At 39.9% G+C, this 17,682-nt stretch overlaps 2 protein-coding genes across 2 annotated transcripts in view; one reads left to right on the top strand and one right to left on the bottom strand.

The window, feature by feature from the left end:
* Positions 1-1,022: 1,022 nt before the first annotated feature.
* Positions 1,023-7,629, top strand: LOC122329283 (synaptonemal complex protein 2-like). The gene is made up of 19 exons (XM_043225508.1): positions 1,023-1,071; positions 1,155-1,192; positions 1,321-1,378; positions 1,481-1,643; positions 1,823-1,887; positions 2,024-2,197; positions 2,316-2,637; positions 2,788-3,017; positions 3,797-3,946; positions 4,040-4,094; positions 4,184-4,357; positions 4,775-4,912; positions 5,614-5,747; positions 5,904-5,998; positions 6,084-6,183; positions 6,308-6,366; positions 6,940-7,018; positions 7,142-7,198; positions 7,277-7,629. Exons 4-19 carry the CDS (start codon positions 1,535-1,537, stop codon positions 7,346-7,348), a joined length of 2,013 nt encoding a protein of 670 aa, XP_043081443.1. The 5' UTR covers positions 1,023-1,071; positions 1,155-1,192; positions 1,321-1,378; positions 1,481-1,534; the 3' UTR covers positions 7,349-7,629.
* Positions 7,630-8,238: 609 nt separating this feature from the next.
* The window catches only part of LOC122329297 (phosphatase and actin regulator 3-like), a 19,969-nt gene continuing 10,525 nt past the window's right edge, over positions 8,239-17,682 (bottom strand). The window contains exons 8-13 of the mRNA XM_043225531.1: positions 14,505-14,658; positions 10,495-10,550; positions 9,918-9,979; positions 9,374-9,514; positions 9,064-9,140; positions 8,239-8,817 (exon numbers count right to left, since the gene is read on the bottom strand). Of these exons, the coding sequence (XP_043081466.1) occupies positions 8,802-8,817; positions 9,064-9,140; positions 9,374-9,514; positions 9,918-9,979; positions 10,495-10,550; positions 14,505-14,658 (506 nt within the window). The 3' untranslated portion in view covers positions 8,239-8,801. The remainder of the gene's footprint in view (positions 8,818-9,063; positions 9,141-9,373; positions 9,515-9,917; positions 9,980-10,494; positions 10,551-14,504; positions 14,659-17,682) is intronic.

The raw sequence follows: 17,682 nt of genomic DNA, 5'->3' as shown, positions 1-17,682 counted from the left end.
CACCAGCACCGTGCAGCAAGTTTTTCATCACTAATTGATGGGTGTCTAAAATATAAAAATAAGGAGAAGCCTAAAACAGACCAAATGCTTTCTCTGTGTCTGAAATATAACATGAAAATTGTCCAGAAGTCAGGTTGAATTACTTATAAATTACGCTTAAAGATGTACAGTATTTAGGTCCTGCTATATTTCCCATATTTTTTTATTTATTATTATTTTTTATATTTTGATTAATAATCAGTTCACACTTTTATAGTATTCTAAATATATTTAGCATGTTCTTTTAAAGTATAACTTCAGGAATGCCTGTAAACACCAGGGATGTTCCAATCCCATTCTTTTCTGCCCACAATTTTCTGCCCTCTCTCCACAATACTGTTCATTAATAGCCTATAAATCAAAGAAAACTAATCAAGGCTGTTATATTAAACTGTGTTTGTTGTTATTGTTCTGAAGATGACACATGCTGCAGATAATATGGTGAAAATGATATCCAGTCATTATAAAAGAACTGCCAAAGCAGCATCCCATGAACCGGTCAGGACTACAAAAAGGTGACACAGACTGACCTTGCAATCATGCTCTACCTTTTTCTCTGTCCTCACATGGAATAACACCGTTACCTTCACTTTCAGATATCTGCTTAACAAGAGCGGTTGTCCATCCTCCACTGTAGGTCATTTAGAAAGAAAACAGGATTTGTAAAGTCAAGTCAATACATCTACTCTGTTGAAAAAACACTATATGCTGTTGGCATGTTTTAAAGCATGCCTAACCAGCATATGCTGTTTTTTCCAGCAGGGTAGTTGTACAGTTGTAATGCAAACTTATATTTTTTTCCCTTGCACGTTGTGTTACAGGAGAAAACTGCTGCCAGGAGTTCAAGTTTGCACAAAACACAAGACAAATCCGAGGAGTTGCAGCAGATTGAGTATTGCATTTTACTGACTTCAATCCCTTCAGCTAGGGATGTTTAGTTTGAAAACATCTTTTATAATCACTCAATTCATTGTGTTTGATCTCCTCAGGGATGTTTATGCATTTACGGAAGACACTCCAAAAATTAGTGTGGTAAGGACACCAGTAGCTCTGAATGCAAACAAAATATATCATAATATTCATAATATATAAAAACTTATTTTTTCCCTCTTTAGAGAAAGAAATCCTCTGATGCATCCAGAGTGGAAAGCAGGTAATTCTGTTAACTCAGAAAAACAGCCCCCTCTAGTGTTGAACAATACATTGAACTGCATTTTTAAACATTGCTTGTTAATGCATAATGTATTTTATTACATATTTACATTATGTGTTCTGTTTTAGTCCACTAAGTAAACCTCAGCCTCCCTCCAAGTCGGCTAAAAGACATCATCTTACAAAGGTTTAACATTAAATGCATTTTTCTGGGGAATGGATTATTTGTTCATTTAATACAGGCCTACAAAAAAATCCACTTTTTATAATCGGTTGTGTTACAATCTAGGCGCCCAAGGCAAATGAGAAGAAAAAGCTGTTCAGTGATACGGACACAGACAACATGACGGAGATCAGCTGGTTAAACTCAGCCAACAGGAAACCCAAGCCCAAAGTGGCAGACTACAGCAGGCAGCCGGTTAAACCCATCTTTCCACCAGCTGACACTGCATGTATGCTACACCAGTCTCTTACATCTCCAACTGTTGTTTTGAGCTCTTATTTGTCATCTGCAGAGGTTAACACTACGGCATAGATGAGTGGCTTCTACTTAAACACACACAATTTGACTGAAAACTACTTTTTCACATCCTTCTGTACAATAATCTCCTGCACTATCATTTTATTTCAGTTAAATCACCATATACGCCTTTGCCTTCGCCAAAACCAGTGAAAGAACAAATCAAGCCAAAACGGGTAAGAACGACAGCCAAATTTTGTCACTTTTATAATGTTATCTGGTGTTATTAGGTGTTGATTGGTAAATAAGGTGTTTTTTGTAGTCATGTTTATAGTAATTATTCGCTTTTCTATTGAATTGGGTGAATAATAGAAGAGACAGAAGAAAATGGCTGAACACGAGGATAAAAGGCAGCCAAGCATCAATAATAAGAAAACCACAGGACGACCGCAAAGAGCTGCAGCCTTGACCAGAACCTACAGAGAGACGTCTGACTCAGACGACCAGTCCAGTCTGTCAGAGAGTGAAAAAGCACCAGCCCCTAAGGCATGTGATACTCAGCACAGTCGGTTCACAGGGATCTTCAGTAGATGTAAATGCCTTTATTTAAGATCTTCAGGGTCTAGACAGACTAATCATAATGGTCTTTGTCTTTTCTGAATAGAAAAAGGCTGTTTGGCGAGCAGCAACGCTCCATGAGACTGTCTCAGCCAAAGCCGCAGAACAGGGGGGAATAAAACAGAAAACCTCTGTAGACATAGCCAAACTACAAAATGAGAAGAACGCACAGAAAAAGGCAGATAAAGTCTTTGCAAAGAGTCTGGGAGGTCAGAGGAACGATAAAGGCAAGAAGATGTGTAGTCCAGAGCATCTTGCAGCGAAGAAGACGTCATCTGCTCAGGGGTCAGCCAGAAGGCAGAAGGAGTCTTGGGCAGCGAGATTATCTTCCACATTCGCCTCGCCTCCCTCCGTTGAGAAGATGAGATGTACGAGTCAAAGTGCCCTAAAATAGCTGTTTGTATTTGTATGAATACATGACTGTCTATTAGAATGCTCATTAACGATTGTGTTAATTATTGGCTGTGGTATAAATTATATCTTGTGCTGTGTACATTATATTTAATTTTTCTCTGTAGCGGGCGAAAAGCTAAAAACCAACGTGAGATCCGGCGCTACACCTCTCCGTTCTCTGTCCATCTCTCCAATCGAAGCCGACTCTTCTCCACTACAGCCTCTCAGTTCCCTCAAAGCCTCCTCTCTCTGTAAAACCCCAGGGAATAAAGCTGCTGTGAAACAGCCATCTCGCACCATAACACCTGTTTCCACAACCTCAAGAGGCTCTAAACGGATTCCACCTGCCGCACAGGTAAACAGGAAACATAGAGCATGTTTTCAAATCGCACTGATGGAAAATTTCGAGTACTAATGGGCTACATTACAGCTCTCAAAGCTCATTCGTTGCACGTCCTGATCATACAGTTGTCTCAACATATTTGGCTTTCGGTAACTGACAAAAAAATTATGCTAAACAAAGAGCTAACTTAATATTTCTGTGGCTAAAGCATTTGTACAAGTTTCCTACTGTTCCGATGTTTGGGATTTAGGTTGTACATTTATTCAGCAAGTATGCAAAAATGTTTCAAATGTGATACATTTATAATAGCAAAAGATGTCTATTTCAAATAAATGCTACTCTTTTTAACCTTGTATGCATTAAATAGTTGTGAAAGATATATATCACATATTCCTGATAACTGTTTTCAACATAATCAGAAATGTTTTTTGAGTAGTAAATCAGCATATTAGAATGATATCTGAATATCGTATGACACTGAAGACAAATACGGTGTTGGAGAACACAAGAAACTTCTATCAAAAACATTAATAATTGTACCATCCTCAAACATTTGACCAGTGTATTAAGCCATTCATTTATATTTGCTTTATAAAAAAGTTTTTTAAGTGCGCTTGTGCTATCCGTCTGTCTCTGTTTAAAAAGTTTCCAGATGTTTTTTGGGGCACCAGGTACAAATACAAGTGTAATTTCATTTTGCTAGTCTTTTATTTGAGCATAAACATGTTGTATTTGTTATTAGCTCTCTGATGTAAAGATGAACACATTCATGTAATGCATCGCTCCCACAGGTTGAGCCGAGTCCAGTCGACTCTCCAGACTTCCAGGAGGAGCAGAGAGGTGTCAAGAACAAAACCAGCCCAGCATCGTTTGAAAGGAGGTCCATCATTTCTGTGACAATGAGCCAATCTTCCCACGTATCTGTAAGCAACAAGTTAGAGGTACTGCTCTACAAGTTTATTTCTGAACACAGTTACACTTTTCATAGTACTACATTTCAGTAACACGCCACTTCGTTCTTCTGCGGCTTATAGAAAACACCAGCAAGCCAGAAAGGAAGTAAGGTTGAGGGACTAGAATTTAAGTCAGGTGAAGAGATGTTTTAATTAGGTTGTGTTTTTTTTATTTTATTTGCTAGTATACAATTTATGTATTTTTTCGTACCAATTGCCAATCAGGTCCAACGGCCATCCTCAAGCATCTCACCCTGAGCCACTCCGCTAGTCTTTCAGAGAGAGATGAAAGTGAGGAGGACAAAGAGAATAAGGCTCCTTCTCCCTCTCAGCTAGCTCTGAAAATGAAGCCTAGAAAGCTGTTTGTGCCTACTAATAAATCCTTCACTCCTAATAAAGGTATTTATCACCTTTCAAAAAAGACTACAAACATGAAGTATTTTTCCTCGTGGTAATAACAGCTACTCAAAGTATATTTGATTTTTAATATACAGCAATGAAAAGCTTAAGGATCAATAAGATTTTACAACCAAGCATGATGCTGCAAAAACAAACCAAACTACCTTATTGAGTCCAAAAATGTTGATGATTAATTAAGATTGATTTATAAGTTGATGTTTTATAACATAATATAATCAAGGTACAATATAATATATAGCACGCTACTGAATATTTAGCTTTTTGGATGCAGATTAATCCTGACTCATCAGACACTGTTATTCTGATGGGACAATCTTGTTTTCTTAATTGCCTGATTAAGAAATGAGCCCAGTTTGCATTTGATCCTGTGAGTGATGTTGTGAAGCTGTGTTTCAGGCTCCAATGCTAAACCTCTGGTGAAGGATCAGAGCAGTTCAGAGGAAGAAGAGGAGGACATAGTCACAGAGAATGGGAGAAGAAAGAGAAGTTACAGGGGAGGCCTGAATAAAAGGGCCAAGGAAACGACTATATCCAGTAATGAGAGACTTGAGAGAAGTGTTTCTGGGCACAAAATAAGGCTAAGAATATGTTGTTAACGTCATTTAAATGGTTTGGGGTCAGTGAGGCCTTTTACTGCTTTTGATATTTTTACATTCAGTATTCTGCCGCTTCTGGTAAGTTTAAAGGGATAGTTCAAACTAAAATTTGAATTCCGTCATTAATTATTTTCAAGCAAGCCAAACCTGTAAGACAGACCACGAATGAAGATATTTGAATGAAATCTGAGAGTTTTCTAACACTGCACAGACGGCAATACAACTGAAACATTTTTTGCCTTTAAAAGGTAGTAAGGACATCATTTACATTGCTGTGACATCAGTGGTTCAACCATAAACTGAATGCTTGTGTGTGCATAGTAGAGCTCTTAGACCCACATGAGAAGAAACTGTTAAATAGTTGCTATTTTTCTTTTATTTGTGCACAGAATGTATTCTCATAGCTTTATGAAATTCTAGTTGAAAGGCTAATGTCACGTGGACCATTTTAAAAATGGGCCAGAAAGCTCTAGGATTTCATCAAAAATATAAAAAATGTAATAATTGAGAAGCCTTGTTGAACTGTAGATCTAAGTTCACTCACTGTACCAGTGTGTGTGTGTGTGTGTGTGTGTGTGTTTTTGAAAGTGCTGACGAACGATTCATGGGTGTGTCTGTGTGTGTGTGTGTGTCCTCCAGTGGAGACACTGTCATCCTGCACAAGGTCCAGCTACAGACATGCCAGCGAGGAAGACACAAACCCGACCCAGCCTGCTCAGCAGGTGGGCTTTATCTGCCATCAGTTCAGCTCAGAGCTTAAGAGAAAGATCAAGGTGCTTGTCATCTCACTTTTATCACTAAACCTAGCTAAACATGCCCGCTCCTTCTTGAAGATTCACGTCCTCGCATGCAAAACCCGCTGCACATCCTGATGCACTCAGTGAGTGTGTATTAGCATTTTCTAATAACTTACCTTGTGCACTTGTCAGAATCGCTGCAGGACAATGGATCTTTACACCAGGCAGACTTTGAAGACTTTAGGGCAGCACATGTCATCCGTCAGTGTCCAAGTGCACCAGTACAGGTCAGACACGACCCTTGACTCTGAAGAGGTCAGAGTTTCTATCCGGTAACCTATCTGATATTTACTTTCTTTATCTAATATGTAGTACTCAGAGGCTGGAGAAAGTCAAACAAGTCCTGTTGAGCGAAATAGCAAACCTGGAGCAAGATGACACTGTTTTGAGAAGCATGGAGGAGGAATTGACGGTAACCAGTGTTTTGATTTGACAAATTGCTAACGCACTTGGCGGGTAAATGTGTAAAATACATACATATATGTGTGTGTATGTGTGTGTAAATGGCCTTTGGTTCAATCACGCTGTATGTACAGACTTACTGGGGGAATCAGACCTTGGCCTTCCATGCTTACCAAGAGAAAGGAACCAAGAGGTAAGAACATAACAGCTGCATGGACATGAGATAAATGTCATAGATTTCCCAGCTCTAATGTAAATGGAAGCAGTCTTCCCTTCATAACTGTTCTGTTCGTATAATATGCAATCGTGTCTACACGACCTGCTTATGACTAGTATGTGGGTTGTTCTGGGTCGCAGCAACAAACAGGATTTTCCAGCTGTTCATGGCTAACAAGATGCAACGGGGGAAAAACAGCAAGAATTATGTAATGCCAATTATTTGTTTATTCTTTAATGCTATTATGCCAAGAATCTTGTGATTTCTTTAAAAAAGGCCAGCTCAAAGACTTTCAGACAGGTACTTTTTTTTAGTGCACTGAGGGTTGCATATTAAAAAAAAAAGGCTGGTGTAAATTTTCACAAAACACTTTTTTATTTTTTTTGCAAGAAAACAGTTCAACAGTGTTTGCTTGCATTGTGAGGCATGTTTCTGAGAGTTTGTCTGTTTCTCTAGTGGCTGATTGAGTGCTTCCAATCAGTTTGTATGTGCTGTTTCACACTGGATTGGTAATGCAAGTGCCTGTCTTTCTCATTCTTGTTCTTTCAGATTACAGGAGCTGAAAAGCGCTTTTCAGACCGACGTGTGTGAAAGTCTAGAGTATGAGAAAGAGGTCTTCTCTGTGGAGGTGAGGACCTGAACCTTTTAGAAGCGTAGTCTGTGATGGTTCAATAGTTATACATCCAGTTCAAGCTACTTTAACCTTTCATTGTCTAGAAAATATATATATTTTTTTTTGCTTTTGTTGCAGATGTCTTTGATGAAGAAGAGCATGAAGTCAGTTCAGGAGCGTTTCTTCAAAGAAATAGTAAGAGCTGAAAAAAGAACTGATATTTTAAAACACAGTTGTGCAGGACTGAATTAAAGTTTGTTTTTGTCTCTGTAGCACGAGGAAGAGTTGACGAGTGTGAGAAGAGGTCTGCAATCATTGTTCTTCCCTGATGCATCGAGGTTCTGACCTGAGAGAAAAACATCTACTGTTCTGAAACCCGTTTGTAAGCTTAGAGATATTACTGTTATGTTCTTTTAAAATATTATTACTCGAAAGGTTGAATATTTGCACTTTCTAGTCTCCTTGAAACAGTGGTTGCCTGTACATAGTTTTTACATATTTGCTTGTGGTTTTTAATATGAATAATGAATAGTTGTTTAAAGCAAACAAGTAAATGTTGTAGGCAATATAAGAACAAACGCGTTTATTTCTAACATCGACTTTAGATGTATGTGCGCAGAAATTAAAAACGGATAATACATTCTGAAACTTTTTTGATTTTTTTTTGCATTCACACTATCAAGGGGCCTGAATAAGATAACATCATGGGTTTAATTGATGGGAGAGAAAAATACTTGATGCAGTTTTGTTATTTAATTAGTGTCCTCTGTAAATAGAAGAGGCGAAATAGATGAGTTTGAGAGGACGAAACTCACACTATTTATTTAGAGTTTCATGCCGCAGATGTCGTGCAGTTTTATCTATTAACACACACTTCAGAAGTTTGGGGGCTGTAGTTCTTAAGGAAAGAAAACACCAAGGATGCATTGAATTGATCAACAGCCAAACTAAAGATAATGTAATTGATCGTAACTTCATTTTAAATAAATGCTGCTGTTTTGAACATTCTGTCCCACAGATAATGACTTCAGAGAAAACATTTTCAACATTAATAATAAATGTTTGTTGAGCAGCAAGTGATCGTATTAGGATGATTTCTGAAGGATCGTGGGACACTGGAGTAACGAAGCTAAATGCAGCCTTGGTGAGCATAAGAGACTTTCAAAAACATCAACAGCCCTTAACTGTAGTGTGCGTGTATATAATCAAACCTAAAAAAAACCACAACACAGAAGTATTTCCAAAATTGTATTTTGAAGACAAGTAGTGCTTACAAAGTTTTTTTTTTTGTTTGTTTGTTTTTTTTTCAAGTGATGACATGAACAACCCTGTTCAAACTGACTTTTGTACAGTAAATATGAAATTCATTTATAGCAGGCTTATTAACCCTCAAGTATTTTGTATTTTTTTTCTTTTTATCTTGTTTTTTTTTTTTTTTTACTTTTTTTTTTCAGAGTGGAGCTGGTTACATGTACACAAACATTTACCCCGAAACTGATTCGTCTTTTCTTAGCGGTCACTGAAATGCAGTCCGGTTATAAAAACATCAAAAGTCCTCCGCCGCTCCACTCTGTCAGCCCCAGGTTAAATGTGTCCGCAGATGTTCTTCAGGTTTCTCCTGTGGCCGCCCGCGGTGGAGACGCAGCCCCCAGCGCTAACCCTTCCCACGCACCTCTCGGCCCCGGGCGCTGGAAGAATAAGGGAATCCCATGGTCGAAGCCATGGCTCTGGAAGAGGCTCCTCCAGGATTTCAACGAACGCCGCTCTCAGCATTTTCTTCACAGAAGAAAACCCCCTCTTAGGGCCTGTGAAACCTGATCGAGAGGAGACGAATCAACAAAGGTGCCTTTCGCAATCGCGACCGGCAACAGCAATCGGTTATTTTTAGTAAGATCGTGCGTGAGAGCTCTAAACGGCCGCTGACGTCCCGATTGGGCGCGCTATCCAAAACCCGCTCGGGGTCGAGGCGACACGCTGGTGGTTTTTACACGCGGGCGCTTTTGTGTGGCTGTCGTTTTTTGGTTTTGTGGATGTAAAAATAGCGCGGGGCGCATACTGACCTCGTTAGGTGTTTGCTCGAAGCGTGGACCTCCATCTCGGTGCTTTTGAACTCGTTCAGCTCTTTACGGATGGCCGCCTGCGGAATCGCAAATAAAAGCCACTTAAGCGCATCCTCGAGTGACATGCGCGCTCCGTAATGAGTCGGTCGAGACTACTGACACAAATCAGAGCGCTTTTTAGCGAATGCAACTGGGCTTAGAAACCTTGAGAGGACCGGCGAGACTCAAGGAGAGCCCGTTTGGCTCCGTGCGCTCTTATTGAATTAAAGACCGGCCGTGCGTTTGCTGAGGTCGGCTCTTCGTCTCGTACCTTGTCAGCCGCGGACAGTCTTGTCCAGGGTTTGTCGGCTCTCCTGTCGTAGTCCTGGGCTTTGGCCACCTCCACGTAGTCACTGAAGCGGATCAGAATCTTTCTCTCTCTTAGCTCATCGACTGTCGGCCTCTGGTTGAGCTGCGGGACGGACAAAACAAAGCAAATTCTCAACATCGCTGGTCCATAAAGTCGCTTTAACTTTCGGGAAAATAAAGCTTTTTGTTGAAAGTTAATTGGCATAGAGGTTGGCTTTCTTCTCTATGCTGCTTTATCTGTATTTTTACCGTTCGGTTCGTTCCCCTTCCACCCAGTCATTCTCGAGAGGCGTAAACAAAGCAAGAAGAAAAACATACGAGCAAAGTTCTTGAATCTTAAAAAACTCGGCTTGTCATCGAACAGCTCCAGACGGTGTTTTATGTCTTATTGCAAGTAATAATATTTTCAGCAGCAGCACTTTACAGACCGACGGCCTCCTTACCACCAAAATCTGAAAAATACAGCACGCATGCCACTGAAATGAACCTGAAGAGAGCGTGTTTACCTTTCTGTTGAGTCTCTGTTTGATCTCTCTTCTTTCCTCCTGCTCCGTCTGATCGTTCCTCTCTGAAAGAGCCGGAGGTGCACGACAGACATTAACAAATGTTATTGCAATCATGATATTATTACTGTTCAATATCAAACGATATTCCAAATGACTTTTATTTCAACTGTTGCTCATGTTATTTGCTATTAGCTATTAATAATACACACACACATAATATAACAACGTATATTTAACAAAATAAACCAGTATGAGATGAAGTAATTAAGTACTGTTTTAATTATTAAAATGCTATTTAATATATGTAACATTTATTTATTCATGAAATATAAAAAATAGAACACTATTTGTATTGTATATTGCATACTGTTATTATCATTGATGTAGCTACATACTAACAACACCAATAAAATATATCTATTAAACAAATGCTATTATCATTACTATGGACCAGAAATAGTGGTTTTATTATTTTTGATACGATTATTCTTCACAAACAATTGTCGATGCATGCATTCATTGGTTATTTACATTTCCGCGGACGCTGCTCGTTTCTCTCACGCATCCTAATACTCACGTTTCAGAATGTTTCTGCTCTCCAGCTCTTCAACGGCCGGCCGCTGACTGAGTCTCCTGCGGAGAAAGACGAGAATCAGGTTTTGAACCATGCCGTCCCGCGCTGAAGCGGCTCGGTGAGATCCACAGGGGACGCTCAGAGTCTCCCCGTCCTTTGTGTACAGCCCGGCAGCTGTTACTCCGCATCTGGATGCGAAACGCCAGGGTTTTGAGCACCTTTGCTGAATGAAACGCCAACTAAAAGCGGCGCCGATGAGCGGTAAAGTGCGCTCGCGCTTGTTGTGGTTTTTTGAACAGACAGGCGCGCGCGGAGTCAGCGCTGCTCCACGCGCTCTTTGTCATGCGCTCTGTCTCTCGCCTTTGTAGTAACCCACTAATTAGGTTAAGTGAGTCTTTTTATTGTTTGAGAATCACTTATCTGAATATAATGTGATGGCAAATGACATTTAGAAAGGAACTGATCAAAGAAACGAAGTCATCCCTACGCAGAAGCCTATGTCTTCATATATATTAGAAATATTAGAAACCCTATAGTGAGTTTTATTTGATCACAATTACATGAAGGTTGTGAATATAAAAAAATGTATATATATTTATGTGTGTGTGTGGATATTGTTTAATTGGCAATCAATTTGCAGCTTTCCCTGTCACTAATCTTACTTTTTATCCTCTTATATATAGTCTGCTATATTTATATAAATAAATTAAATCTGTATTGTAATTTAAGGAAATTTTAAAAGCCGAATAAATAAACCTTGCATTGAAGTATGGTTTGTTAGTATAGATGGCCAAGACACGACTATACAAATCTGAAATGTGAGGGTGTAAAAAAAATCATTTTAATATGGAGAAAATAGTCTTTAAAGTTGTCCAAATGAAGTCCTTAATCGCATATTTCTAATCATAAATTTTGTTGTAATATATTTATGGTAGGAAATATGATCTTAATGATTTTTGACATAAAAGACAAAGCCATGCAATGTATTGTTAAAGCTATACTTGTGTCTGGTTTTGTGATCCAGGGTCACAGATATAGCTGGGATGACTCAGCTCAGTTATGATTTGCATTAGACGGTAAAAATGACATAAAATCGCATTTCATTTAATGGAAAATTGCTGTCCGGCTTCTTCCAAATGCACTATTCATTTGAAATACCTTGCTACGCAAAGCTATATATTGAGATCTGATTAATTATAAGGCATTTACCGGCATTATTTGGCTGCTGTCACTCATATGAGCTGAGTAAGACGGGATTCCAGCAGATGTGGTGGCGTTAATATTTCATGAACTGAAATGGAGAACTACTCCCAAAGCCCCTTTGGAAGCTGCCTGGATATTATTGACCTGTATCACGAGTTGCCTAGCAACAGTAGCTTCCCCGTGAATACTGAAACAAAGAAAATCTACCCGAGCAACGCAGGAAGCTCGTGCTATCGGTCCGCATTATGCACCGGTCATTAATCAGGCCGGTTTAATTAACGGACGGATGGCAGTGCACTTTATCCAAACATCTTTCCATCAATTAGGAGGAGCTTCTATGAGCGCTACAGTAAAGTACGGCCGCGTTTGGTATTCGCCGTGGCGTGCAGGGTGGAGGTAGAGATGGAGGAGGGGAGCATGCACTAGCATCCATTATTCACCAGTCTGAGCTCTAAAAATAGCTCCAGCCGTGTCTTTCTTCGGTGGTGGAGTAGGGCACGGCAAGCCAAAGATAGGAAGGTCATGACATGCTGCTGCAGCAAAGTGTCATTGCGCGTTTAGCTCAGACTTCAACTTGTCCCGCAGGTGCACTGACCGTCACACTTCACCGCTGGCCTAGATCAAGTGGACGGCACCCGTCAGACCTCAACCTGAATACTGTCTCAATACTGTACATGTTCCTGGGATTACTGTCAACTGTTTATCAGCGCGTGCTAATCATAAGAAGAAAAAATGTCTTTATAAGATGCTCTAATAACATGCTTTGCGTCTGAAACGACCGTTCTTCTCGGCTGACCTGAAGTGACCTGATCCTTCTCATTTTTTCATGCATTCGTTCCATTGATATACTGTCAATTACAAAATGGCTCAAAAAAATATCAAAAAAATCAATTAGATTTTTAATTAAAAAAATATTAATTAAAATATTAATATTAAAAAATTATACTATACATTTATGTTAAATTCAAATAGCGCTTTCCGAGCCATCTATGCAGGATTCAAGTGCATCTTTAAATATGATTTCTTAATTATAAAATATAGTGAAATTGCATGTGTTTTTACTGACAATCATTCCATTTAGTATATTTAATATGCGTTGACTAGAAATGTAATTAAATAATTCACTTCAAATTAAAGTTGAAATTAGGATCTGGTGTTTTGCACGTTTAATATGTGAACACGTCAGAACAAGTGTACGTCTTTAAAGCGTGACTAAATATGATTAAAACGTGATTTAAAATATGTTTTAAAGCAAAGCTGTTACGACACTTCGTGCTTAAGCGCGTTGGAAACAGTGGTGAAAGCGAACTCTCTTTAAAGCGAGCTTGGACATTTTATTACTATTATTTTGTCTGCATTTTGAGATACACATTCAATACAACAGAGTGCAGCAGCGCTTGTCCTGTTAAGGCTTTAGAAGCCATGAACTAAACCAATATACTTTATAAAATCTGTGTGTTACGTAATCAACCCTGTTTCCAGGAAAAACCAAGAAGGCACATGGCTTTGCCAAACCGAACCAAACCTCGACCTCTTAAGTGTAGCAATTTAAAGAGCATAAACACACACACGGTGAACCCTATGATTCCAATTAGAGGTTTTAACAGGGCCTTGCTCGTGGGAAATACGCGCTAGCATCTAACACATCCAGTTATTCACATGTGACTCGATTATTTTAGTTTATTAACTTTCCGAATGCGAAAACTTTCTCACTCTTAAAAGTCACTTTTTCAGTGAGCATCATATGCATGAATCTGTAAAACGTGCATCTAACGTAAACACCTGCACCGACGCAGTGTCTGCTTTCTCCTCAAATTCTTCTCTGAATCACATCTTTGTTACAAACCACTCATGGTTCTCACGTTACGTAACTCAGGATGACCACTTACCATCGCTGCTCAAAATATTTCAGCACCTCGTGTCTCTCGCCGAGCGAAGCTCTTAAAACTTGAATTAACCCGGACACAATCAGTGCTTCTTCTAAAAGGGCTCAAGACTTATTCTGACAAGATCTACAGCTGTTTTCTGTTTTTCAGACACTACGTCGTTTCCATCAGAAGTGCCATTGTGAAAATGTAAATATGCATCAAAAAGCGAAACAAAACTAAGTGTAGCATAAAACCAGGCAGCACGACGCAGCAAAGCAAAAGACACGACTAAACGCGAAACCAAACAAAAACGCAAGCAAAGCCAAACGAATGAAAAAAGCAAAACGCAAAGTAAAACGAAACAAGTTCAAAGCTAGACCAAACACCACAACGAGGGAAAAGGCAAAAATCTAACCGCGAGGGAAACAAGCAAAGGTAACGAAAAAACAAGCGAAATAAGAAGCAAAACAACGCAAGGAAACAAAACTCAACAGGTAAATAAACAAAACATAATGCTGAGAAAACGAAACAACAGAATCCAGCAGAGCAAAACAAAAGAAAACTCAAAGCAATAAACTGCAAAACAGCACGGCAATGGAAAACAAAGAGTGAAGTCAAAGGCAGGTGATGCAGTCAAACAGGAATGAATGAAAAGCTGTAGTGGATTTATTCACTTGTTCATACAATCCTAATGTGATGCAGGTCAAGAGATCTGCTGTCCTCAACAGAGGACGCTCAACTAGAGAGCCGAGCAATTAATAGATTAAAAAAAAACTATAGCTAATGAACATTAGAATAAATTAGATTTTTCTGGCCAAAAAAAGCATTCAGCAGTCTCCCGAAGCTGTCTTTCCACGTACTTCCAAAAATATCCTGAAGAGGGCAGTGTGATATTTGATAAACTCACATTTACAGTACAGTCGAGATATATTTCTGGCTTACTTGGCGAGCTTCATTTCAATCTGCTGACGGATCTCCTGTCTCTCCTGGTCACTCCGCGCAGGAAAAATGTTCCTGTCCTCCAGCTCCTGTTTGCTGGGACGGTTCCGAAGCTTCACGGCCAGCAGCTCCTTCCTCATCCTCCTTGGCAATGTGCCTGCGCGCGTTTGCAATGCGATGTAAAAACACAACGATACAATCACGATGCAATGGCGGGTTCTAACTGACAAATCGTTGCTATTGTTGCTGTGCCGTAAACCCACCAGAAATGACAGAATCGTTCCAGCTGTCGATGTCGTAGATGATTCCTGAAGCGTCGGTGAAGCAGTGGTCCTGTCGAACATTTTCTTTGTTTTCCTCTGCTTCCTTTCTGCTCTCACCACCTCCGCTTGGCTCTCGTTCGATGCTGAAGGAAGGAAAGAAAAGAGACACACTGTGAGGTGATACAATAAGAATAACTTCTGAAATATAAAAATAATAATAATAGTAACCCGTTTACCTGTCCTGCCTGAGCTTTGTAGCCAGCGCTCGGTGCAGTTCTTCTATTATACAGCTAGGGGGCAACGGCGGGTGTATGCTACCTATATGCGGCGACCCCACGGGATTAGTAAAAGGCCCTCTTAAAACCACAGGACTGGGGCCGTCAGAGACTCTAGGCAGTTCTTTTTGGAGAAAAGAGTTCGAATGAGGCACTGATGCGATGGCGACTTTACCTGGGTCTGCGGAAGCAAGAAGACGCATTGACGCGCTGCAATACCATCTAATGATTTTGTCTGATTTCATAAGTGAAAATGAGCACACCTTCCTCCGAGCTTGGATGAGAAACGAGATTGCAGTGGCCGCTCGGAGGAGACTGTTCCTGCAGTTCATCGTCCTCATCTTCCTCTCCGTCTTCTTCGTCTTCCTCGAGGTCTTCGTTCTCATTTACAGAAGGAACCGCCTCCTCGTCCTCGTCCTCGTCCTCGTTTGAATTTGGCTCTTCCGTTGGCTCGCTGTCCTGTACAGAATCCACCACTGATGGGAAACATAAAAAAAACGCTTTAAATGATCAGGAAGAGAATTCAGGGATGTGGCTAATCAGATTATATTTGCAAAAAATAATGAATGTTTCCAGACAGGTTTCCCGACCACTTCCCTTATAGTCTACTACTGGCTCAAACAGTTATGCCCACCCCAAACCCAAATGTTTTAAATAAATCAGTTTCTCCAGTCTTCAGTGTCACATGATCCTTCAGAGATCATTCCATTCAACTCATCATTCAACTGTTAATAAACAACAGAATTTTTGATCAAATAAATACACCTTTGCTAAGCATAAGGCTTTATTATTTTGACCAGTATACTTATTGCGTATACGTGTATACATGATAAAGAGCACTCACTGGTAGGGAGATTGTCTTGCTCCGAGCTGAGGTACTCCATGCTACTGATGCTGAGAATGGGCCCCTGAGAGCCAGGCAGACGGATCTCAGCATCGGAGATGCCCTGGATGGGAGAGCTGGGGTCTGGAGAGTGAAGTCCACAGGCCAAGGCCACATCTGCACACAGAGGAACAACGCACGAGATCGCTCAACTCATAAACATTCATCACCATAGGTAGTTATGCAACATATATGTACGCACGACCGGTTTCCTTCACACACTCGCGTAGCTCCATCTGTGCCATCTTCCGGATGTGATGATGTGGGTAGGTGTTTGTGACTTGGTCACTTGGGGATGTTATTTGAGATTTTCATGGCGGTGCTAGATTGCCAGTAGCTATTCTGCCAAACCTCTGGCTCCTGGTGTGTGGTTCTCAACTCCAAATTATCTCTAGTAAAATGCCAGGGGTTCGTGTATGGCTACTGTTTCCCGAAGCGCTATGCAGACGGGCCCTGTCAGGGTTTAGAGCCATGTTAAACACAGACCTAAATATAAGATTTACGTATTTGAATTGAATGTACTATACTGTATTTAAATCCAATAAAAGTGATTCATAGGTGTATATCTTCATACAGAAATATTCCTGAGTGCGGTCACAATGCTACTTTAAACGAAATGGTCCAATAACAGATCTAGAAACGCGCGTCATTTTTTCCCCCAAAAGAACAAAATGTCAAAGATGCTTTATTAAATTAATTCATTTGCATTTTGGATTGGTGGATCGAAACCTGAATTTGACATTTTCAGAACTACATCTTCATTGTTATATCCTTGTTGCGATGAACCTTCACTTCGAAAGAAGAATGAAGCAATGAAACGTCACAGGGTTGACTTTGCCTGCTCGTTACCGATCTTAACGCCATCAGATGTCTAGCATTCCTCCCTCATTCTCTGCACGCATCTACTATCATTTGTGTATCACTTCCTCCGCTAACCTCAACCGAACGATTATGATATTGTCTCATTATGTAACTAAACTGTTTCTAAAGCTGTCTGCTATCAGTACACTCATTTCACGCTTGATTAACAGATCTCTTGCCTCTGGCACTGCTCCATTAGAACTAAAAACTGCCGCTGACACCCTAATTCTCAGGAAACTTTGTCTAGGTCCCTCTGTGTTAAATAATTATAGACATATCGCAAACCTCTGCTGAACAGAGCTCTTGCTTCTCGACTACCACACCAAGTGCCTTACGTTCTGTACGAGCCGTACCAGGCAGAATATTGTCCTTTATATACAGTAACCGGGACAGCTCTCTGCAGGGCCATAATTGACCTCTTCCTTTCTGCTGAATCAGGGGTGCTTAATATTCAACTCCTTCTGGACCTCAAGTCTTTATTGGATTCTGTCATTTAGATGTTGGCATCACTGACACTGGAAACTCTCCTCTGGTTTGGTTCTTCAATGACAAACACAAGTTTCTCCAAGCACTCCTGTTATCTGCGGCGTCCCCCAGGGCTCTGTTCTAGGTCCTCTTTCTTTTAGCTCAAGCATAGATATTAGTGAAATGCTAGTTATTTAAAATTCTGGCCGACAATTATTTTCACGTTATGGCCAATAACCAACAAATGGTTGATGTAAATTTTTTATATATTAAATATTAATATTTTATTGCGTCAATGAATTCTAATTAAAAACCTAGAAACTGAAACAAGTCATTTTAAACAGCAGAATTTAATTTAGGCATCACAACATTATAATGTGCAGCATAGAAATGGATATTAATTTTAAGATTTGTTTAAGATTACATTCAGCAGT

This window comes from Puntigrus tetrazona, chromosome 23, assembly GCF_018831695.1.
Source record: "Puntigrus tetrazona isolate hp1 chromosome 23, ASM1883169v1, whole genome shotgun sequence".
Taxonomy (NCBI): domain Eukaryota; kingdom Metazoa; phylum Chordata; class Actinopteri; order Cypriniformes; family Cyprinidae; genus Puntigrus; species Puntigrus tetrazona.
This window is presented reverse-complemented; position numbering and strand designations above follow the sequence as displayed.